Here is a 22,006-nt window from a genome sequence, read left to right on the forward strand (position 1 = left end):
ATAAATCTACAAATGAAAGTGAGTTCTACATTAAAATGGAACCATCAGCAATGCGTTCATCTACATTTTTCCGCCTGCTTTTTCATATTGGTGAAGTTCTTCATATGTGTTTTGGTGGTCGAGTTCACGAAGTTCTGCATAAGGGGAAGTAACCCTGTTCGTTTAGAAAATAATTTTTGCATAAAGACATCAATCGTTAAATAAGAATTTATTTGAGTCAAAAATAATTAAATAAGGGAACAAAACAATACATACACATTTCGCCCACTTTGTTTATCTGCAAATTAAAAAAAAACACTAAAAATTACAAGCTTTCCGAAAAAGTTTAAACTTGTCTGCTCCCGGATCAAAAGATCGCGAGGGCTTTGTTTTTGTCCCGTCTGTCTGTTGTCTATCTGTTTGTCTGTTGTCAACTTTAACCTAGGCTACAACTATTGCGCTGTCAAGGGTAGGTATATGCATGTATATACCTCTTCAGTCTACACCCCTCTCAAGAATTGTGTAACAATCGGGGGCATAGTGTTTCACAAACATATATTGTTCTAAAACATGTAATCTTTTGATATTTTCGTTTGTTAACAACAGATTTACATACAGATTGTTGATTTAAAGAACGAGTTCGTATTTTTCTCTACAATTCGTGGCATTTGTAGACGGTTTATATATAATAATCTACCGGAATATGATATAATGGAAACTTTTAACATAACAAGCTTTTGATAAGTTGTTTTCAAATACATCGGTATTATTGATTGTATCTTTTTTTTCCATTCAATGTTGTAGTCATGGAATTTAAACACCATTGAAATAATCGCCATTAAAGTTGTTCACAATATCGTGTCTTTATGATAAAAAATGACCTCTTGATGTCTATATTTGATATTACCTCCTTTATCCACAGCTGAAAATTCGTTGTAATATTCTTTTTCATTGTTGGTATCCAAAACTGTCCCTTTTTCTGTAATAGAAAAGTTACATTTCAAAAAGATAAAATAAAATGTTCACAGTATTTGCAACCCATTTAATCTATCAATTTTTGTGTAAAAAGGATTACTTTTTTCTGAATAGTAAAATAATTTTTTAAACAATTTTCTTATTCAAGGATTTTTTGTAATAAAGAAATCAAAAGCAAATAAAGGAAAGCTTAATATGCGATTTATGAGAGAAATTACCGGTATAAAATAAATCGAAACTCGGGCTTTGTAGTTCTAGACTTATTTATCAATGGTTATAGAAAATATTTTGTGGAAACATTTCAGTTGGGGTTTCATTTAAATGTGTTATTTAGAAAAAGTGTTGTACTTTTCCTCTTTTTACATTTTTTACATGTGTAAAAATCGACTTAAAGGTCTTCTTCAAATTCAGAACATGGAGTTTCCTCTTGAACACTTGTCCAAATAAATCTTTTCTTTGCTTAACATCTTCCAAGATATTTTATTTATACTGAGAGAGTATCACATGCAAACGAAGTACAGCTAATAAAGACTAGCGGTTTTGAGCGTTTAGTGATCTTTATCAGAGCCAACACAACTGCAATTATTAATATTTAATACGAATAATGTAAAATCATAGAAATAACTTGATTATAATAAAAACTTTGATTTTCATCAGTGAAAACTTTGATAATGTCATCATGTTATACCTATAAAATAAAATTAATTAATAGATATTTAAAGACACATAAATGACAAAATAGGTGGAATTAAAGAAAATAAAAAAACTTACGCTGTATTTTCCTCCAGATGTAAAAGTTTAGGGCACTTCCCATCAGAACAATAAGTATAGAGACAGTCACACTCGTAATGGTTATTGTGTAGTCAATCTTACATGTGTCGCAAGACTGTGACTGCAAACATTGGAGAAAAAGAAATTGGCAATTTACATGTAGAAAATTTGCGACTTTATTATGCATTTATTGTTTATCATAACATGAAGCGCCCGTTAACATATCTAAAAAAAAACTATTTTAATGTTGCCACTTCCTTCGTTTGTTTATTTACATGTATATGTTACCTCACCTGCAGGGATGGTATACAATGTCCTGTCTCGTGATGACAAGTCTGGCTGACACACTCTGTACTACAGCGCTCTTTACAATTGACTCCCCAGTACGATTGTCTACATACTACAAAAATAAACAATAGGTCAAATGACCTTTACTCATCTGGTGCTTTCATGATCAAAATCAATTATCAAAGTGATTTAGGCTCAATTCGATAAAATTAACTTAAACATTTTTTGGGGGTTTATACTTATCAATAGATGCAATGAAAAAATTATAATATATTCAATTAAAAAACATTCTCAAAAAATTACCGAAAAAAATGAAGATAACGAACAGTGACTGATTTCTTAAGCTTAATTAGTTAAAGAATTAAGAAATTCAAATTTAATTTTCCTATATCAAATGAATGTCGTCGCAGCAGTCCTAATCAAAAACACAGTGTTGAGCGTTATTTCCAGTCAACAACGATGACAGTATACAAAAAAATAAATATGCTTCGGGCAATTTGGCACTTCCTAATTACCTAAAAATGTAATGTTTTTTAATCTCCATCGATTTCTAATATTTATTAGATTTCAATACTCCCAAAAATATAAATGTTTAAAAAGTGAAAGCATATGCAGCATTTTACACTTTCTTCTTATTCAATTGAAAAATAAAAGAATTGTTCATATGAGTTTGGTAACTTACCCGGAAAACAAGGTAGATAATGAGATAAATTACAGGCTTTTGTAATATATACATGTAGAGCTTTCGACAAATATACAAGTATTAATTTATTTTACGATACGAACTAACTACGGCAAAGGCATGTAGGAAAAATACCCTTAACACGCCATCCCTTAGTACAATTTTCTTTGCACACAATGTTTCAGTTATCAAAACTTTATCGTAGAAAAGTTATTCGACGTATTAAAAGATATGATAAATATTTTATTTCTACAAAATATTAAAAGTATTCATACCATTTGCACAATGAGGCCCGTCGTATCCAACAGCACACCCTTCTGGACATGTTCCGTTGCCGTGCTTACACTGAGTATTGTTAATGCAATGTCCACAGCTTTCATTGCAGTTATAACCATACTTTCCACCTTCACACTCTTTGAAAGATGGAACAATTACTGACAATCCCCCTTTATGCACAAGCAAGGTCAAAACGAATTTTTTTTCTCTGTTTTAATTCAAACTAATCTTCCGAATTTTTTTACTAGTAAAAAGGAAAATAATTATCAATAAAAACAAGAAAAACTAATTTTTTTTAAAACATTCATATCTTTTATTGATTTTTTAATTGCTAATCCAATGAAGTAAATGACATTTTTTTTATACTTACCGTGATAGATTAAGATCAAATATAAAAAAAAATCCAACAAAATGTAAATAAAACAAGTTTCTGTGCTTCTGTTTATGTGTATATGGTTTTTTCTTAGATTTGGATGTAAAAAAAAAAACGTCATATGGGGAAACCTTAATTCCCTTCCAAATTATAATACCATACCAATGTCACAGAGAGATCCCTTTAGAACATCCTTGTAAACAAGTTCCTTTGAAATCATGGCATTGTTCATAATTTAGGCAATGACCACATACTTGATTGAAGTTTATATATTACATTCCTCCCTCACATTATGTGTATTTGTGCAAGAGTTTATTTAAAAAGTAAATTAATAGTGGGTCTTTTATTCTCTTTATTCTCTCTTTATAATTGTTTATTTTTTAAAAAAAAATTAAACATATTAAAATCAATATAATCTGTCTCTTACTTAGTACAAAGCAATCCTTTGTATCCAAGCGAGCATCCTTGTAAACAAGTACCGTTTACATGGTCACACTGTTCGTCGTCTAAACAGTGCCCACATCTCCTACCACAGTTCTCACCGTACATTCCACTATCACAGTCTAAGAAATACAAATGTCATATATCCACATCAAACGATACTTAAATGCAAACATATAAAAGAAATTACATTTCTTAGGCTTTAATACATGTAGAATTTTTTTTATTTCAAATTTTGCAATCTATTATTGATAGATTTTGAGGGACTTACTATCGTCACCGCTGAATAAAATATATTTGGATGCTCATTTTTTTTTTGGGGGGGGGGGGGGAGAGAGAGAGAAAATTATCAAATTTGTCAACAATAACAATATATTACAATCTGACAGAAGCATACGTAATATGCTTCAATTCTCGAATATATATACATATTCACTAAAATTCTATAAACAGGATATAAACAATTTTGGGAATTTACTTTGAAGTGGACCCCAGGTAATATTGTTCAATATTAAGTTTCAGATAAATTTACCAAATACAGTGTGTAAGGAAATGGATATGAGGTCCAGTAGTACAATAGCATCGTGACGGGTGCAATATACTCTTAGGGCAATTCAAACCATCGAAAGTGAACTCGTCCATCAGTAAAAACGCACTTTAATTCTTTTCTATAGGGTCATTGAACTTATATTGTTGAATATAGGCACAAGTTGGCTGTTTAAATGCACGAGCTTGCAAGTGCATTTGAACAGCCAACGAGTGCCCATATTCAACAATACAAGTTCAATAACTCCTTTATAACTCCTTAGCTAAAACATTTCCACCTATAATTTATAATAATTATTCCACCTAAAAGAAACCCAAACTAGTAATTTTTTTAGTATCGGTATTCAAATTAACGTCTGTCCTGTCAGTGTTAAATATGAATCGTTTCGATGACCCTACAATACCCAGCGAGATGATTTGCTTTAATAGGTCTAATAAGTACTAAATTTTAATAGATTGTTTCATTTTGTAGGAAAAAAACATCTTACCTAGATGCCACTTTCTTTTTTGATTTAGCTCTGAGACTTTGATCAGACAACTTTTTTTTGTTTACAACCGGGCGTTCGATATTAAACAATTCTGACAAATAACAAGATCAACTGACTGTTCTCTTTTTTGGGGTTTATGACTGAAGATTATAGTTCATATTTCTATTGTATATTTCTACTTCCCAAACTGTAATTTCTATTGTAAAGCATATCCTGGCGAAGTTACCCCTCCTTTCCTGGTTCCTGAAATCGTGCAATATTTTCAATAGTGTTGCATCCTTTCTTCAACAGAAATGGCATCATTGTAAAGGAAATCAAAACTGTTTAAAAACGGATACTTTTTTTTAAACTTTGACCTCTCAAGAGAAAAACAATTCGCATCATCTTAAAGCTTCCAATATTCCAACGTTAAAAAGCAATGCTATTTTAGATGTACTGATCACGTCAATTTTATATTCAGGTTTGCATTGTAGTAATAAGACTATTACGTTTTGTTACTATGGATTATTGCACATTTCACGATTCATAATTTTTTTACAACACATTTTTATTACACCATTGTGTTTGGTCCACGTATGACAGTCAATTGATGGAGAGCAACTGGTTCAGATATTTTTGAGTAGTGAAATATATGACGATAACTAACATTATTCAAGCTCAAAAGACCATGAATTTAAACAATGCAAATCAGGAGCAGAGCCATGCAAAGTCGATGTGATGACAAAGTCTACTATCAAGGCTACAATCGCACATATTTAATTTAATTTTAACCAAAAATAGTAAACATATATACATTATTATATTTCTTTAAATTTAATGTTTCGTGGACGTTTAACGGTCCGCTCAAACACCTCTGTTATAGTCTAAATTACAAGAATTTTGTAATACAAAAGTTTATTTTAGATTTTCGCCAACTTGCTTATGTGAAAAAAAAGAAAAGAAATAACAATCTGTAGAACCGTTTTGTGTGATTGTGGTTTTTTTTCAGAATAACTTCAACAAATATGGCACTATTTTGTTTTGAATTTTAACAATCATTTTCAATGTGTTCATTTTGAAATCAATTAAGAAGACAAAGTGAGACGATATTTACTATCACAGAGCTTCAAACACGTCACATGTTTGGCAAAACATACAAAACAAATAAATGTTAATAGATTTTTTGTTGTCATTTAATTATTTGACAACCTGAACTACTTTTCAGACGAAAACAGAGGTTTAAGCGGAGCGCGCCCTCTAGTGAGAGATTGGCTCCAACATTTGAAAATATTCAGCAATCTAGTTCAAGAATTGTCTGTTGTAAGTGTGACGTGAATTTTTAAGTCACATACTCAAAATGAATAATATATTGATATTGCCGATCGGCAGGGGATGCTCACTCCTCCATGGTACCTGATCCCACCTCTGGTGTTTCGGAGGTCCGTGTTTGCCCTGCTCTTATTTTGTATATTGTTTAATGGACTTTGAGATCGAATACTGTTCGTTATCTCCATATCCTTCATTGAACATTGATTTTGAATTTTAGAACTGATGTAAAGTGATGAACCATCTTTTACAAAAGAAAAAACTGAATATGTAATTATCTTTCAGAGGAAGCAATTTTAGCCTACTTAAAGTATGCAATTCTTAATCGACACCAAAAGAAGACCTATTGTACATCTGTTGTATATCCAAAACCAGTAGGTTCACCTCCACAGTGAAAATAAATAAGTCAAAATTATAAGTATCAATACAGAAGACGTTTCATAGGGAAGAAAAATGTGAACGATTTCATTTCTAGACAAAATCCATACTATAGATGAATAATTTACGTACTTAAATTAACTTACCCTGACTACAATTGTGCTCTTTATAACCTGGATAGCATTCAAAACAGTTTCCTGTAGAGATGTTACATCTTTGCTCAAGACAATTTTCTGGACACGATTGGTCACAATTCTGGCCGTAGTACTTTGATCCAGGGCACCCTGTGAAGGTACAAGGTAAATATTAATTGTTTTTATAAGCTAAGGGAAAAAATGAAAAAAACAATATGTGTTTGTGAAACACTGATGCCCCCGTATGGCAACATTGTTTGATGTACCCGACTTTAAATAAATATTATCTTATCTTTTTAGCAAAGAATAAAAACTTTTCTTAGATGCAAATTTAATATATTGGTGCCAAAAGTAATGTTTTCTCACTGGAAAAACGATTGTTAAATATGAATGTCGGTCAAGGTTAAATTTTTTTCCATAAGTACGGAAATCTTCAAGGACAAGGTCAATGGTATCCACTGAAAGGTGTTCCCACAAAAAATACATATGTAAAGCATGGAAACCCTAGTCCTAACCCTTCAGAAGTGAAGGCCAAGGTTAAAAATTTTAAAAAGTTTTGAGCCCAAACTCAAAGGTCGAGGTCAAAGTTCTTCATATCAAATGAAAGGTCTTGGCACAAGGATTAAATATATAAAGTATGAAAGCACTAGCCCTAACACTTTAAAAGTAATGGTCAAGGTTTACATTTTAGAAAGGTCAATTCCAAGGTCAAGGTCAAAGGGTCAAAGTTCTTGGTATCGAATGAAGGGTCTTCACACAAGGATTACATAAGTGAAGTATGAGATTGCTAGCCCTCAACTTTAAAAAGTTATTGCCAAGGTTAAAGTTTTTTTTATAAGTACAAAAATCGTCAAGGTCAAAAGGTCAAGGTAATTGGTATCCAATGAAGGTCTTGCCACAAAAAATACATGTGTACAGCATGGAAGCCGTAGCCTAACCGTTCATAAGTTATGGCCAAGGTTAAAGAATTTTGAAAGAAGGTAAAACTCCATGGTAAAGGTCAAAGGGCCAAAGTTCTTGTTATCAAATGAAAGGTCTTGTCACAGGAATTGCATATGTAAAGTATGAAAGCACTAGCTCTAACTATTTAAAAGTTATGGTCAAGTTTTGCTTTTTAAAAGTAGGACAAACTCCAAGGTAAAGGTTAAAAGGTCAAAGTTATTGGTATCGAATGTAGGGTCTTCTCACAAGGATTACATATTTGAAGTATTGAAGTCCTTCCCTTACCCTTCAAAAGTTATGACCAATGTTAAAGTTTTTTCATTAGTACGGTAATCTCCAAGCTCAAATTCAGAAGGTCAAAGTTGTTGGTATCAAATGAAAGGACTTATGACAAAGAATACATATGTAAAATATAAATATCCTGCTATCGACTGTTCAAAAGATAGGGCCAAGTAAATCTTTTGAATTTTTGTGTAAAAGTGGGTCAACTCCAAGGTCAAGGTCAACAGATTAAATTTGATGGTACCCAAAGAAAGGTCTTGTCACAAGGAATACACATGTGAAGTATGAAAGTCATAGCTCCACTAAATCAAAAGTTATGGGCAAGGTTAAAGTTTTTGCGGACAAACAGACAGAGAGAGAGACAGCTAGACAGACGGACGGACACGACAAAAACTATATACCCCCTTAACTTCGTTCACGGGGGGGGGGAATCCTTTAATACAACGATAGCATTTACATTAAAAGTTAATATATTACTTAAAACTCACCATACACCTCCAATTCACACAAATCATTATATGCATATTGAGAGTAGTAACTTGGATACGTCACTTCGGGTCTCCTGCGCTCGTTGTAGTATATAACATACCGCCCGTCATAAGGACAGTAGATTTTCTGGTTCTCCAATGGTGTTCCGTTTACTTGTTGCAATTCATGAAAGCAAATGCGCCCATTGTCTTTATTGGTATCGTTTGAAATGTAAACATAAAATCCAGCAAATCTGTCGTAGTGTGCGCCAGGGCCTAAAAAAATAAATATGTTTTTATCAATGCCACTTGTTGGTGTTTTCGTTTTTTATTTCAGATTTGATGTATATGAAATCAAGGCAAATTTTATTAATAACAGAAACAACAATATCTGGGTTTTTTCTATGCATAAATGGAAAAGATGTGATGAGGCAATGCACTGGAATTATAATGCACTAATTCAACTATGACCATGTCAAAATATTGTATATGAAATATTAAAATATTACACATTATTCAAGCAAAAATGTCTGAAATAAAATTGGGAAAAAGAGCATTCACGAAATTGGATCTGTTGACTCGAACTCGGAGGAGTAAATATCGTATCTCTACAGAATCAGTCTTCTTTGTCAGGTGTAAAAATTAAAACCAACAATTTGTATACAAAAACAATTGATAAGCTAAGACTTAAGAATATTCGTCTTGACGATTGATTGCTTTTGGTCACAAGGTCATCTCCAATGAACTTTTAGGAATGGATTCACGAAATAATAGTAAAATTCATTTCTTAACGACAAATACAAGTACAGGCTTAAATCATATCCATTTGTTTTATACTCCTGTAAACAAAGCTTATATATATATATATAATATATAGTATATAGTTTTTGTCGTGTCTGCCCGTCTGTCTGTCTATCTTTCTGTCTGTTTGTCTGTTTGTTCGGAAAAAATTGCTTATAACTTTTGATTTAGAGGAGCTATGACTTTCATATTTCACATGTGTATTTCTTTTGACAAGACCTTTCTTTGGGTATACACAATTTTGACTTTTTAATCTTGGCCTTACAGTTTGACCTACTTTTACACTAAAATTCCAAACTTTTACTTTGGCCATATCTTTTGAACAGTAGATACCAGACATTTATACTTCATATATGTATTCTTTGTGGCAAAACCTTTCATTGAGCACCAACAACCTTGAGCTTTAGACCTTGGAGATGTCTGTATTTATGAGAAACCTTGGCTATAACTTTTGAACGGTAAGGGAGAGGGCTTTCATAATTGACATATGTAATTCTTGTGAAAAAATACTTTATTGGATACCAATAACTTTGACATTGACCTTGGAGTTTGACCTACTTCTAAAATACAACCTTGACCATGATTTGTCATACTTTAAATATTTAGTCCTTGCGACAAGCGTTTCATTTGTAATCAAGAACTTTAACCTTTTGACCTTGACCTTGGAGACTGACCCGTTTGACACAAAATCTAAACTTTTTCTTTGGCCGTAATTTCTATACGGTAGAAACTAGGAATTTCATATTTCAAATATCATTTTTGGGCAAGACCTTTCATTTGAAACGAATAATTTTGACCTTTTGAACTTGACCTTTAAGATTCCCTTCTTACGAAAAAAAGTTTACCTTGACCTTAACTTTTGAACGTTAAGGGCTAGAGCTTTCATACTTCACAAATGTAATCCTTGTAAGAAAACCTTTCATTGGATATCAACAACTTTGACCCTCTGACCTAGCAATTTGACCTACTTTTAACAAACCTTAACCTTGGCCATAACTTTTAAAAAGTAAAGGTTACAGCTATCATATTTCACATATGTAATTCTTGTCACAAAACCTTTCATTGGATATCAATAACTTTGACCCTTTGAACTTGACCTTAGACTTTGATCTACTTTTTACAAACTTTAACATTGGCCATAACTTTTGAACGGTAAGGGCCAGTGCTTTCATACTTCCCATATGTAATTTTTTTAAGACAAGGCCTTTCTTTAGAAACCAACAACCTTGACCCTTTGACCTTGACACCGGAGTTTGTCCTACCTTTAGAACGTAAACCTTCGCCATAACCTTTGAACAGATGGTGCTATGGTTTTATATTTCACATTTGTATTTCTTGTGTAATGACCTTACTTTAGGTACCAGTTTATTTGATTTGCATTTGAGAAAGCTTAACCTTCGCTTTGTTGCCATACGGTGACATCAGTGTTTCACAAACACATCTTGCTTTTAAATGTAATTCGAGTTTTTTCACTTGTCATTGGTTTGAGAGATACAAATTTTTGGTTGGAAACCACTCTGATTGTCCACACAAATACTCTTAATTTAATTTTAAATTTAAATTTAAAATTTAATCGTAAAAATATGCTCAAGTTTCGTAATTGACATTGTACATGTATACGTAGAGAACAGGTTTTTCAAGCAATCATGCCGAATTCTTATGGATTTTTAGTAGTTTTATTTTTTATTCATACAGAGCATAATTTTATAAACGTTCGTGACCTTTAAGTCGAAATTTAGATATGAGGTATTGACGATGCACTTCCATTCATATGGTCGACTCCAACTATCCATATGAACTCGAAATAAAAGATACAACGAAAAAAGAAACCTCTGTTTTATAGAAGTTTGTTTTAATAGCAAAAACCTTGATGGTTACTTACCCACGATAACTAAATGAAAAACGTTTTGTCTTCGATTTGTCTATCCTACAGTTCCCTTTATTTATGTGGCAATATGCCCTACTACCTTCTACTATATTTTGAGTTCATTCGATGCGCTGGCGTAAGCTTAACCTCCGAAAAAATTCTAAATCGAGACAGGACTTTGGCACATAATTTAATGAAAAAAGGATATCACAGTCTGGTTTATATCATCATTTCGGAAGTTGTACTATCGATACAATGAAGTTGTCAGCATATACAGTCTATTCATATAGTAAGATTGTAAAATTTTAATTTAAAAGTTTATGTTAAGCTGAAGCTAGCCATTTACAAAACTGAAATTCATTTTATAAAAATCGATTTCATACTTGCAAAATTATCAGTCCTATAATAGATGTGGATGTGACTGATACTGACGATTTTCTCTAGATCTACTCTCCACTCTGCCGTTGATTGTCCGGGGCCTGATATTGTACACTGTCCTCCAATAGCTCCACGGTCGGAATATTTTCCGTCTACTGCTTTCGCTGCTCCCCATTCTACCTGTTTATCTGGCCAGTTGTGGTTCTGCCAGGCAGGTCTCCCTAAGGCTAAATTTACTTATGAACAAAATGACAAAGTGTAATAACCCTATTAAAAAGTGTTTATGTTTGAATTAGAAATCATTTAATGAAAAAGATTATGAAAAAGTGTGGATAACATAAAGGCGAAATATGATACAAAGGAACAAACACTTTAAAGCATTTTACTTCGTCACTTACAATAAGTACAGTGTGGACCTTGGTATCCTGGTAAACAACCACTGAAACAGTTTCCAGTAACTGCGTCACACTGCTGTCCATGACACGTTACTGGACATGTCTGATTACAATATTTTCCATAATATCCAGGGATTGGACAGCCTATGTAACAAATCATTACTATTGGTAATTAATTTATTTACTTGTAGCTGTATCGTTCGCATATTTTCAATTAAGTCAGAAAAGGACACCATTGTCGAGGAACATTCGCACAAATCATGTAGGATGTACATGCAAGTTACCTGTATCTATTGGAACTTACCATAAACCTCCACTTCACAAAGTTCACTGAATGCATACTGAGAGTAGTAGGAAGGATACACCACATTGTTAAGACGTTCATTGTAGTATATAACATATCGTCCATATACGGAGCAGTTGATCCTCTGATCTTCTAGAGGTGTACCGCTAACTGTCTGTAATTCATGGAAACAAAGTATTCCGTCCTCTTTTGAAGTTGTGTTGGAGACATACACGTAAAATCCAGCAAATCGTTTAGCGTATGAACCTGCATTCAACAATGTTCAAAGGTACAAATTCAATATCATATATCCTTGATCAAGGGGGTTTCTTTTCAGCAAATATTATGAAATATCTTATCAATATTAGCACCCATCTTATTTCAAACATACCAGGTTTATTGTCCGTCCTGTAGAAGATGTTGATGTAACTGATGCTGACTACACTCTGTAGATCTACTCTCCATTCTGCTGTCTGTTGTTTATCTGCTGATATTGTACACTGGTCCCCAAGTGATCCGCGATCAGTATAATTCCCATCTACCGCCTTGTCTGCTCCCCATGGCTGGGATTGAGAATAATCGTTCTTCTGCCAGGCTGGTTTCCGTAATGCCAAATTTTCTAAATAAAGAGATCAAATAAATTTATTTCTTAAATAAGAAGTTACGCAAAGTTAGAATATCCGTTGCAAGGGTCAACAGTAAAACACACAATTTTCTTTTCTTTCCTTATTTTAACATTTTTAAGTGTTTCAGTATGTTTAAAGCAGAACATAAACACGCTTGATTTTTTTATGTTGTTTTATTTCTTTTGAAAATATAAAATTAAACACATCCTAAAAATCTCTAACTAATACCGCAGTGATCAGAAACACTCCCCTATATTATTTTTTATTATGTCTTATGCTAAATCTTTAGAGAATTAAGTTCTTTTGATTTATAAAAAATGTTTTATTACATAGTAAAATATATATGGCCAGGCCAGGAGGCCGTGCAACTTAGACGAGCTCACTTTTGATCTCAATTTTACCGTTTCCAAAAGAATTGATAATACAAAAGTGGGACTGTGATAAAAAGTGAGCTCGTCTATTTTTTACGGCCCTCAGGCCAGATCTCAGGGAATATATATATATATATATATATATATATATATATATATATATATATATATATATATATATATATATATATATATATATATATATATATATATATATATATTTATATTCATATATAAATAATTTAATTATGGTTGTAACGATGTATTTGATTGGATAAAATATCATTTTATATCGTATAAAATGGGTTGCCTACGTCACAATGACGTGCGTCAAAAACGTATCAATCCGCCTGACGTTACATTCAAATTTTGCACAAATTTAAGTCATTTTGTAAGAACAATAATCTTTTTTTCTTACATCAAATGAATGAAAATTAAATTATAAGCAATGAATTTAATAGCTACCCATTTTATACGGTATAAACTGGGTTGGAACAGTTTACGCTTTTTTATAAACCGCGAAGCGGTTTATAAAGCGTAAACTGCCCCAACCCAGTTTATACCGTATAAAATGGGTAGCTATTAAATTCATTCCTTAAAAAACAAAAATTAATTAACTTAAAATTTTTACAATCTTACCATATGCACAAGTATACGTTGTACACACGATAATACAGATACAGCGAATCATTCTCTTCATTCTAAAAAATATAACATAAGCAATAACAAGAAAGCAAAGGGCAACATTGCTCACCCACACTTGTATGAAAAAAGCAAAAATTATTTCAGTATCGAAAGGTTAACGGGGTAACCATGTAGGAGTGAGTATCCCCTGCCGATCGGTCACACCTGCCATTTTTTTTTTCCAAAATTGAGAATTGTTTGGCCCAGGGTCGGGATTTCTGTTGCTCAAGACGTCATGTTTTGAATATATTCTTTTCAGTTGCTAATTATAAATTTTAAAAAAAACCTAATTTGGTAGGTATGATGAGCATGAAAGCTTCGCCCAGGGTATTGTATTTCATGACCCCTTGGTCAGATGTTCTTTTGTAAGAGTTGGCCTCTTGATAACATTGTAAAAATGAATTTATTCCAAAATTATCTGATCTGCCCCTTTATGTTGTGGTCAGATAAACAAAGCCTTAAGTTAAGTTAAAATAAGTTAAATTATTCAAACTTCCTAAATTTCGAAATCTTTGGCCCTAGGGTAGGGAGTTTTGTTGCTCTACTGATTATAAAGTAGAAAAACATAATTTCTTTTAAAATACCCTCTTCAGTTCCCTGTTATAAATGTGTGTAGGTATGATGAGCATGGAAGCTTTGTCCAGAGTAGTGAATTTCATCATCCCTTGGTTCTGGTGTAAGGGTCAGCCTCTTGATACATTTGTGAAAATGAATTGGTTAAAAAAATTCTTGTCTGCTCTTTAGTGTTAGTAGAAAAAAAAAATCTTTTGTAGTCCTGTTTTTTTTCTTTTGGGGGTGTCTATTGATAAGGTAATGTGAAAATGTGTTAATTCTTTAAAAATCTTCAACTAAGTGCTTATTAATGAAAATTAGGCTAACTCTTTCAATTTATGAATTTCACTGAATCATATGTTCTAGTTCTAGTTATAGAGAAGGAGGATGTTGAATATTTAAAAAAAAATGTACCATACATATGCTTTGGTGCGAATCATAGGCAAACATAGTCTAAGATTTAATAAAGAAGGGTTTTTTTAACATCTGGACCATTTTATCAAGCGTTCTGATCATTACAAGGGCTCTAACAATTTGGATTCTCCTGAGAGAAGTGGAAGAGATGACTATGTAGATGAAGGGATGACTATGTGAGATGAAGCAATACGAGGTTTAAATAGTAATACATGTAGTACAGAAGCTCTGATACTGTAATTATCTCATGGACAGTATAGTGACAGTGATAAATATGGAAAGATCTGAACCTCATTTATGAATTGATTTATTTTGTTTATCCTGATCATCCTATTTGCATTGTTTCTTGTAAAAAAAAAATTATCGAATTTAATTAAATACTTTAAAAATTCAACTCTAAAAATTAAAATTGGCTACTCATTATTCTAAAATACTCAGGTGACTGTTAGGCCTTGGGCGTTGTTAAAGATATATTTCCTATATATTCCTATATCATACTTTGACCCACTGTTGTAATCACGTCTTATATGTACATGTTTCCATGATTTGTATAAATCTCATTCTACACTACCTGAGAACATTTTATATTGATATGTCAATTCATGAAGAAGCTCTTATTGAGGAGGATTTTAAAGATATTTGATATCCTTTCTATTTATGAAGGCATTCACGTGAAAATTAGAAAAAAAGGCTAAAACTTGCATATAAATTTTGACGTTTTGCATTGGCCAAAAATATGAATATATATCGAATATTTAGAGTCCAAAATAGAGCACTATATGTGAAAAAATAATAAGATTTAAAACTTGATAAATTGCATTTTTCATTTGAAATTTGTAACATGAAAAAAAAATTAGAAAGTACATGTACACTCCAGTTAAATAAAAAGCATTTTTATCTTACTCTTTCAAGCATACATCTCGTCGCGGCAGAGGTAAAAAATAAATAGATTTTGAGCTTTCACTGATTTTAACAAGTTTTAAACCAGGAAGTTAATTGACAGTAGGTATAGGTTTGCATACATGTATTTGCGTCTTATACAAATGTCTTTCCAAGGCTGATCGCTTGACTGCGTCCTATTTAAAGAAGCTGTTATTTGAGTTAATCTAATTTTATGATCGAAAAAATTAGAGACAAGTGTATTGAAGTACACGCAATGATTAACGTTATGTTAAACCCCTATTAGTTTGATTTTTTGAAACAAAATTATGAATAGAAATGCTCGTAAAAAGGAGAATACAAATATAAACAAATTATATTACATTTAAATCCCACAAGTAACTCATTCCATTATTTTTTTTGGAGAAATTAAAGCTTTCAAGCAAAGAAAAATTGCTTGAGTTAATATTGCTGAAAATATCTTTAGGATATATTGTAATATTTATATATGTGGTAGCATACAATGTATAAAAACAGTTATTGGTTACATGTTAGGCAGTACATATAAATCATAGTGAAGGTTATTTTAAGAAAAACTATCATGTATTGCGAAGAAATACATATCAATTTAGTGTATCATTTTGAAAAGAAAGTAAAATTTGAATGTTTATCTAGAGCATTTTTAAGATATAACAACAATTTAAGAGTTTTCTATAATTTTTGATAGAAATTCATTTGTTAACTAAAAGCAATTGTCTGATTCGACAACGTGTAAACAAGAAATAAATCTTACTTTTGACTAGTGGAGTAAAACGTACTTAACAGGATGAGTATGGTGTCCGTATAGGGCTATTTTCTTAAGCTCAACATAGAGTATACGCCGTCGCGCTTACAAACAACACGCCGTCACGCTAACATACAACTCCCTATCGCACTATCTCAAGCTGAACAACACGCCGTAACGCTAACACACAACATGCTGTCACGCTAACAAGAGTTTGCACAACACGCCGCCGCGCTATATATCACACAACTCCCGACGCGGCGCGTTGCTTGAAAGCGTGTTTGCGTGACAACGCGCTGTGTGTTAGCGCGACGGCGAGTTTTTTTTTCTGAACGCAAAGTGAGCTTTAGCTAATGGCCGTATCCGAACACCATAGATAAGGAAAAATTGTATCGATTTTTTTGGAGTTGGAGTGATATAATGCGATGTATAACATTCTAATTAAAAAGAAAAGTCGCTCCACAATGTACTGATAGTATGTACATGTACTGTACCATGGTTCTCTATTATTTATAAATTGACTATGTTTCAATCTTTGTATGATACGCGGTATTTGCTAGAAGCAAGTTCTTAGAACCTTTTGAATAATTTGTTTGTACAATGAGTATTTAACACCAGTTGAATTGTCATAAAAATAAAATCAGTATAATAAGTCAGCTGGTAAGTTTTAAAAAAACTTTAGAAATAAAGGAGAAGGTATGGTAACGACCGAATTTTGTCCCTTGTTGGAAAATAAAGAAAATCAAAAACTCACAGCTGAAAGAGCTATAGTTTGCCGTGAAGAAGTTTAAATATTGTAAGTGGGTCTCATAGTGGGATATGTTATCAACTTTGTTTCTATTCTAATAAAATTTGGTCAAATTTGAGATTATTTTCACTTCGGGAAACACAGGGCACAGGCTTGTCTAACTAAGATCTTTTATTCACAAGAAGCATATTAGCTGTATAATGCTAATAATATGTAAAGTTTTGGTATGTAGGTAAGTTTGTGTTCTGTGTTTTCTTAATCGAAACGTGTTAAATATGAATAGAGAAAAATTAAAGACAACTGCATGTATTCAGATATAATACCATAATTTTGACCCCTGCAAGACTTTAGTAATAAAGGGGAATACAGATTTGAATTGACATTATTCATATCCCTCATTTAACCAAAAACCAAGTATCTGATTCGAGAACGCGTAGAGAATAAATTGACCTTACTTTGACCCATGGAATGGCAACAAATGTTTAATTATGAACTTTTGCATCACTCCTGGAGACACCAAAAACAGAGACCAAAATAAGGTCTTAGCCTACCTTGTCCTTGTTATTAATTTTGTAATTAGATTCTAGTACGGATATGTTTAAGAATTTGAAGATGTTATTAATAGAAAACTTTATCAGGGGTGTCTTTTACAATTAAGAATTCCTATAAGTAACTTTCACATTGCAATTAATACGAAAAAAATTAAATAAAATTGCGTCATATTAAGAAATAGAAACAACAAAGAAAATTTGCAGAACTCGATTAAACAAGGTAAGCATTAAAATGATTCAATACAAAAATATTACTACAGTAATTATAACATCATCTATTGTCCAACTATTCACACAATGTAGTTTGTCAATGTGAACTGTTTTTATACTTCCCTATATTCTGATGAAAATTACTTTCACAATATTTCAGGTTTTAATAGTCCTTTTGTTGTGAAATATACTACATACTTTTACAGAAACTAAACACGGTTAATGTAAATCGGAGATAAACAGAGGGAAGTGTAAAACTAAAGCTGAAATATCATGCAGATATCAAAACGGAAGGAAAGATTTTTTAAAAAAAAAACAGAAGGATATTTCTGTTATCAGAATGTAACAAAAACAAATTTAACAAAAACAAATTTAAAAGGAAACATGATATTTCTGAACTTTTGATAGAAAGCCTGTAATATGACACTGCAAGTGACATACTGTCTTATTAAATGTTTATCAATTTCTTTCATATAAATATTTACAACTGAAACATTTCAATATCAGGAGAAGTTTATTTACAATAGAACAAATTGTCCTTTTTCTGTACTATTTATTTCAATTACTTTAGAATAACATTCCTAACTACAAAAATAACGTTTAGAAACAAATACTTCGAGAAATAAAAAAAAAAAAAACTTCTGTTTTTTGTTACAGCTTATCAATATACTCTCCATAATGTTGAATTAATATGATGTGCAATTCATTTTAATAGTTGACAATCAAAGAAAAAAATTCCTACCAAAGGGACTCGCAGTGCTGTTGAGAAATCATCGATATGAATTAAAGTAAAGTAGATGTATGAATAATTTTCCAAAAGCTTGGATTCCTTTGACTTTTATTTTTTAAATGTGTTTGTTGATCAAATGAATTGAATTTGAAAATACATAGTACATGTAGTTGTTATTACATCAACACTCGTTTAGTACGAACACGGATATTGCGAAGTCATTTTAGATCCCCAGCTTTACGGGTATAGCGAAGTCATGTTAAATTCCCAGCTATATAAAACTTACGAATTTCTTATACGTTTATAACGAATTACGGATATAGCGAAGTATTTTCATAGGTCCCTGTGATTTCGCTATAACCGAGTTTTGCTGTATTCGCATTTAATGAAAAGGTTTTTAAGATTTACAAATTTTACTTATATATTATGATTAACCTAGGAAGGTCTTGCTGTCCAATACTTTACACCTTGAGATCGGTGAATAAAATATTGTTTAAATGAATAGTATGATTAACTTTTAAGATAAAGTTTGAAAAACTAGTAGTATAAGATCAGTGTGGAAATAAAGCAATAAGTATACCTTAAGAATAAATAATTTTACCTTACGAATATTTGATGATAAGGATAAAATCTACATTAATACCAGATCAAGACCCAGAAATCAGTCATAAACTAGCTACATATATCCTTTACATGACTAATTTGAAAGTTGCTCAAAAGTACACTGTAAAAAATAAGTGTTTAAGAAATAAACACCAAATTGCAACAGATAATAAACACTTCAACACGTTTAAGATTTAAACACCTCGCGAAGTGTTTAAGAAATAAACACGTTAGAATGTTTAAATTCTAAACACACGAAGTTTAATATTTAAGTACTTCTTTTTCATTCTGTTTAAATATTAAACACTTCAAAAGCACAAAATGTTTAAATATTAAACACTGAATTAATACATAGAGTTTACTAAATAAACACCGTGAATGTTTAATATGTAAACATTTCATGTTTAATTAATAAACATTTTCAACCTAAACATCTAAACACTTAAACATGTTTATTCGATGCAACAGATAATAATCACCTTAAACATGTTCATACATCAATTTTAAACACTTCAACATGTTTATTTTACTAAATAAATAAACACTTAAACGTGTTTATAAGTTTTCAACATTTTATTTGAAACAACCATAAAACAGTTCAAAACACACAATTTGGTTGATAATGAACATGTTGTACATAAATTTTTTTTTTAATTGATAAATGATTTAATGTTGATTTTGGGGATCAAACTTAATAAACAATAATAACATTAAACAACACATTTATTTACACAAAGATACATTTCAATTTAAGTTTTAAAAATAGAATTATCAAAACAAACTAGGACGAACATGTATATCCTGCATGTGTAAACTAAAATCCAATAAATTGATTTCGGGAAGGGGGTGTCTTTGAAATATAAAATAAAATACATTATCGATTAATAAAATGAAATATCTTTCATCAGTAAAATTTTAAAAAGGGCTAGGTCGTCCTTTGCATCTTTTTTTTAATAATAAAAGAAACAAATCCATGAATATATATGATGCAAAAAGACTGAAAATGTTATTTGTTATCTGGGTACGGGATGTACATGTATATACATGTATTAAATCTACACTCAGACTGATAAATCCAGCTGTAAAGTTTACTTTCATAATTATTCAGAGTTTTATAACCAAATGAAGAAATTTTCCAGTTTTGACCTGTAAAGGACTAATTCATTAAATATTCTCGATACTATACATGGGCTGCCGGGGTATCACTCACTCAATATCATGTAATATTCTAACCGAGTTAAACAGTCTAGCTCCTCTGGTTGTGGGTAAAATTCAGGTTCTCCTACAACGGATGATAATCTCCAGTTTTCCAATCTCCAAAATTGTATCCACACTAAGTAGTTCTAGTTCCTTCTTCTCTGCAGAAATATCCTGAAAAATAGATAGGTGAAAAAAGATTCACTATGTAAATTCAGATAATCATATGCAAAAGAATACATTGAGATCGAAAACTAAAATAAGTTGTTATTCTTCACGCCAATTTTAATTATATAATACATAGTGAGACAAGTTTGAAATATAAATCTGCAATTGAAATAAATCATATAAGCGTACAGTGTGTACACTAAAAATTTAAATGTTCATGTACCTGCAGGATAGGCCCAACAGCAAAAATTAAGAGAAGGGGTAGGGGGCTACCTTGTCTCAAGACATTTTCTATCATGTAAACAAGCACTCCCAAACCATGTACATGTACATGTATGTGCGCGGGCTGGAGATGAAAATGTTTGTACATGCGCGATTGTACAGTGTAGTATTGTTGCATGTTAGGGAACGTAAGGCCAATACCTGCAAGGGCAGGTACCTAATTGGATTACATTTATTTATCAGGAATCAATGGTGTGTGTGTGTGTGTGTGTGTTGGGGGGGGGTCTTTTAAGACTCACCTCTCAAGGTTAAGAATGATCTTCGTTTAAAATCCCTTTTCTTTATCAAGTAATGTATGCTTCTCAGGATTCACAATAACAGATGAACGTCCCTGCAAATCAATTAGATATCAAGACTACAATATTTTATGTCTATATCAGCGCATGGCCGCATTGCACTCAGACGATTACTAAGTATAGGAAAAAACCCTGCATTTCAAAAATGAAAAACATTTCAGATCTCTAATCATGTATATTGAGCATTCTTTTTCAAAAGATTTAACATAAAGAAATGTATAAATACCTCCTATTTCATTGCTGGATATGGTGTTTCTTTGTCAGTATATGCGTGATTCTACATCTTCTGCGTTCTAATGCCATGTTATGACATAATCAACTGCGTCATTTTCTATCATAACGTATTAAACACTGGTGTTTAATTGGCAATTTCTATATAAATACCATGTGTTTAATTAATAGATATATATGATTAAGAAATGAACACTTTTGTTAAACACCGGTGATTAAAATATTAATACAATTATAGAAATCATCATAATATTTGTTTTTATTTCCCCTTTAGAAGTTTGTAAATATTTTGAGATTTTGGCACAAAATTACAACTAAATAATGCTAATTGTAATTGCTTTTGGTATGATCTAAAGTCAACATATTGCCTTGCGATTCATATTTTTTTCTGTGTCGAAAAATGTCTACCATTATGTGCGGAATTGCTTCATAAATTAAGATATTGAAAAAATGGTGAATTCCTACAGCAAATACTGAGAAGCAACACCTAATGTATTTTTTGATTTGATGCATATGAATATTACGTGTTTAAGACGGATGTTTAAACCCCCTTCTTATTGAACACCAGTTTAAATATCAGTGTTTATATACAAAACACTAATGTTTTGTTTTTAAACCCTCTATGTTTA

At 31.5% G+C, this 22,006-nt stretch overlaps 1 protein-coding gene and 1 long non-coding RNA gene across 2 annotated transcripts; both read right to left on the bottom strand.

The window, feature by feature from the left end:
* Nucleotides 1–13,748, bottom strand: LOC134270415 (uncharacterized). Its single transcript, XM_062752641.1, has 14 exons — nt 13,688–13,748; nt 12,443–12,670; nt 12,073–12,318; nt 11,772–11,912; nt 11,379–11,609; nt 8,349–8,603; nt 6,649–6,786; nt 3,824–3,907; nt 2,971–3,108; nt 2,019–2,125; nt 1,726–1,846; nt 887–958; nt 256–277; nt 1–154 (listed from the first exon to the last, which is right to left on the bottom strand). Exons 1-14 carry the CDS (start codon nt 13,746–13,748, stop codon nt 61–63), a joined length of 1,938 nt encoding a protein of 645 aa, XP_062608625.1. The 3' UTR covers nt 1–60.
* A 6,144-nt stretch (nt 13,749–19,892) lies between these two features.
* Nucleotides 19,893–21,520, bottom strand: LOC134270421 (uncharacterized). Its single transcript, XR_009992821.1, has 3 exons — nt 21,373–21,520; nt 21,090–21,181; nt 19,893–20,574 (listed from the first exon to the last, which is right to left on the bottom strand). It is a non-coding gene; the product is annotated as an uncharacterized LOC134270421 (long non-coding RNA).
* Between the last annotated feature and the right edge of the window lie 486 nt (nt 21,521–22,006).

Source organism: Saccostrea cucullata, unplaced genomic scaffold (genome assembly GCF_032062105.1).
Source record: "Saccostrea cucullata isolate Sc308-1 unplaced genomic scaffold, CSIRO_AGI_Scuc_v1 ctg3590, whole genome shotgun sequence".
In the NCBI taxonomy this organism is placed as follows: domain Eukaryota; kingdom Metazoa; phylum Mollusca; class Bivalvia; order Ostreida; family Ostreidae; genus Saccostrea; species Saccostrea cuccullata.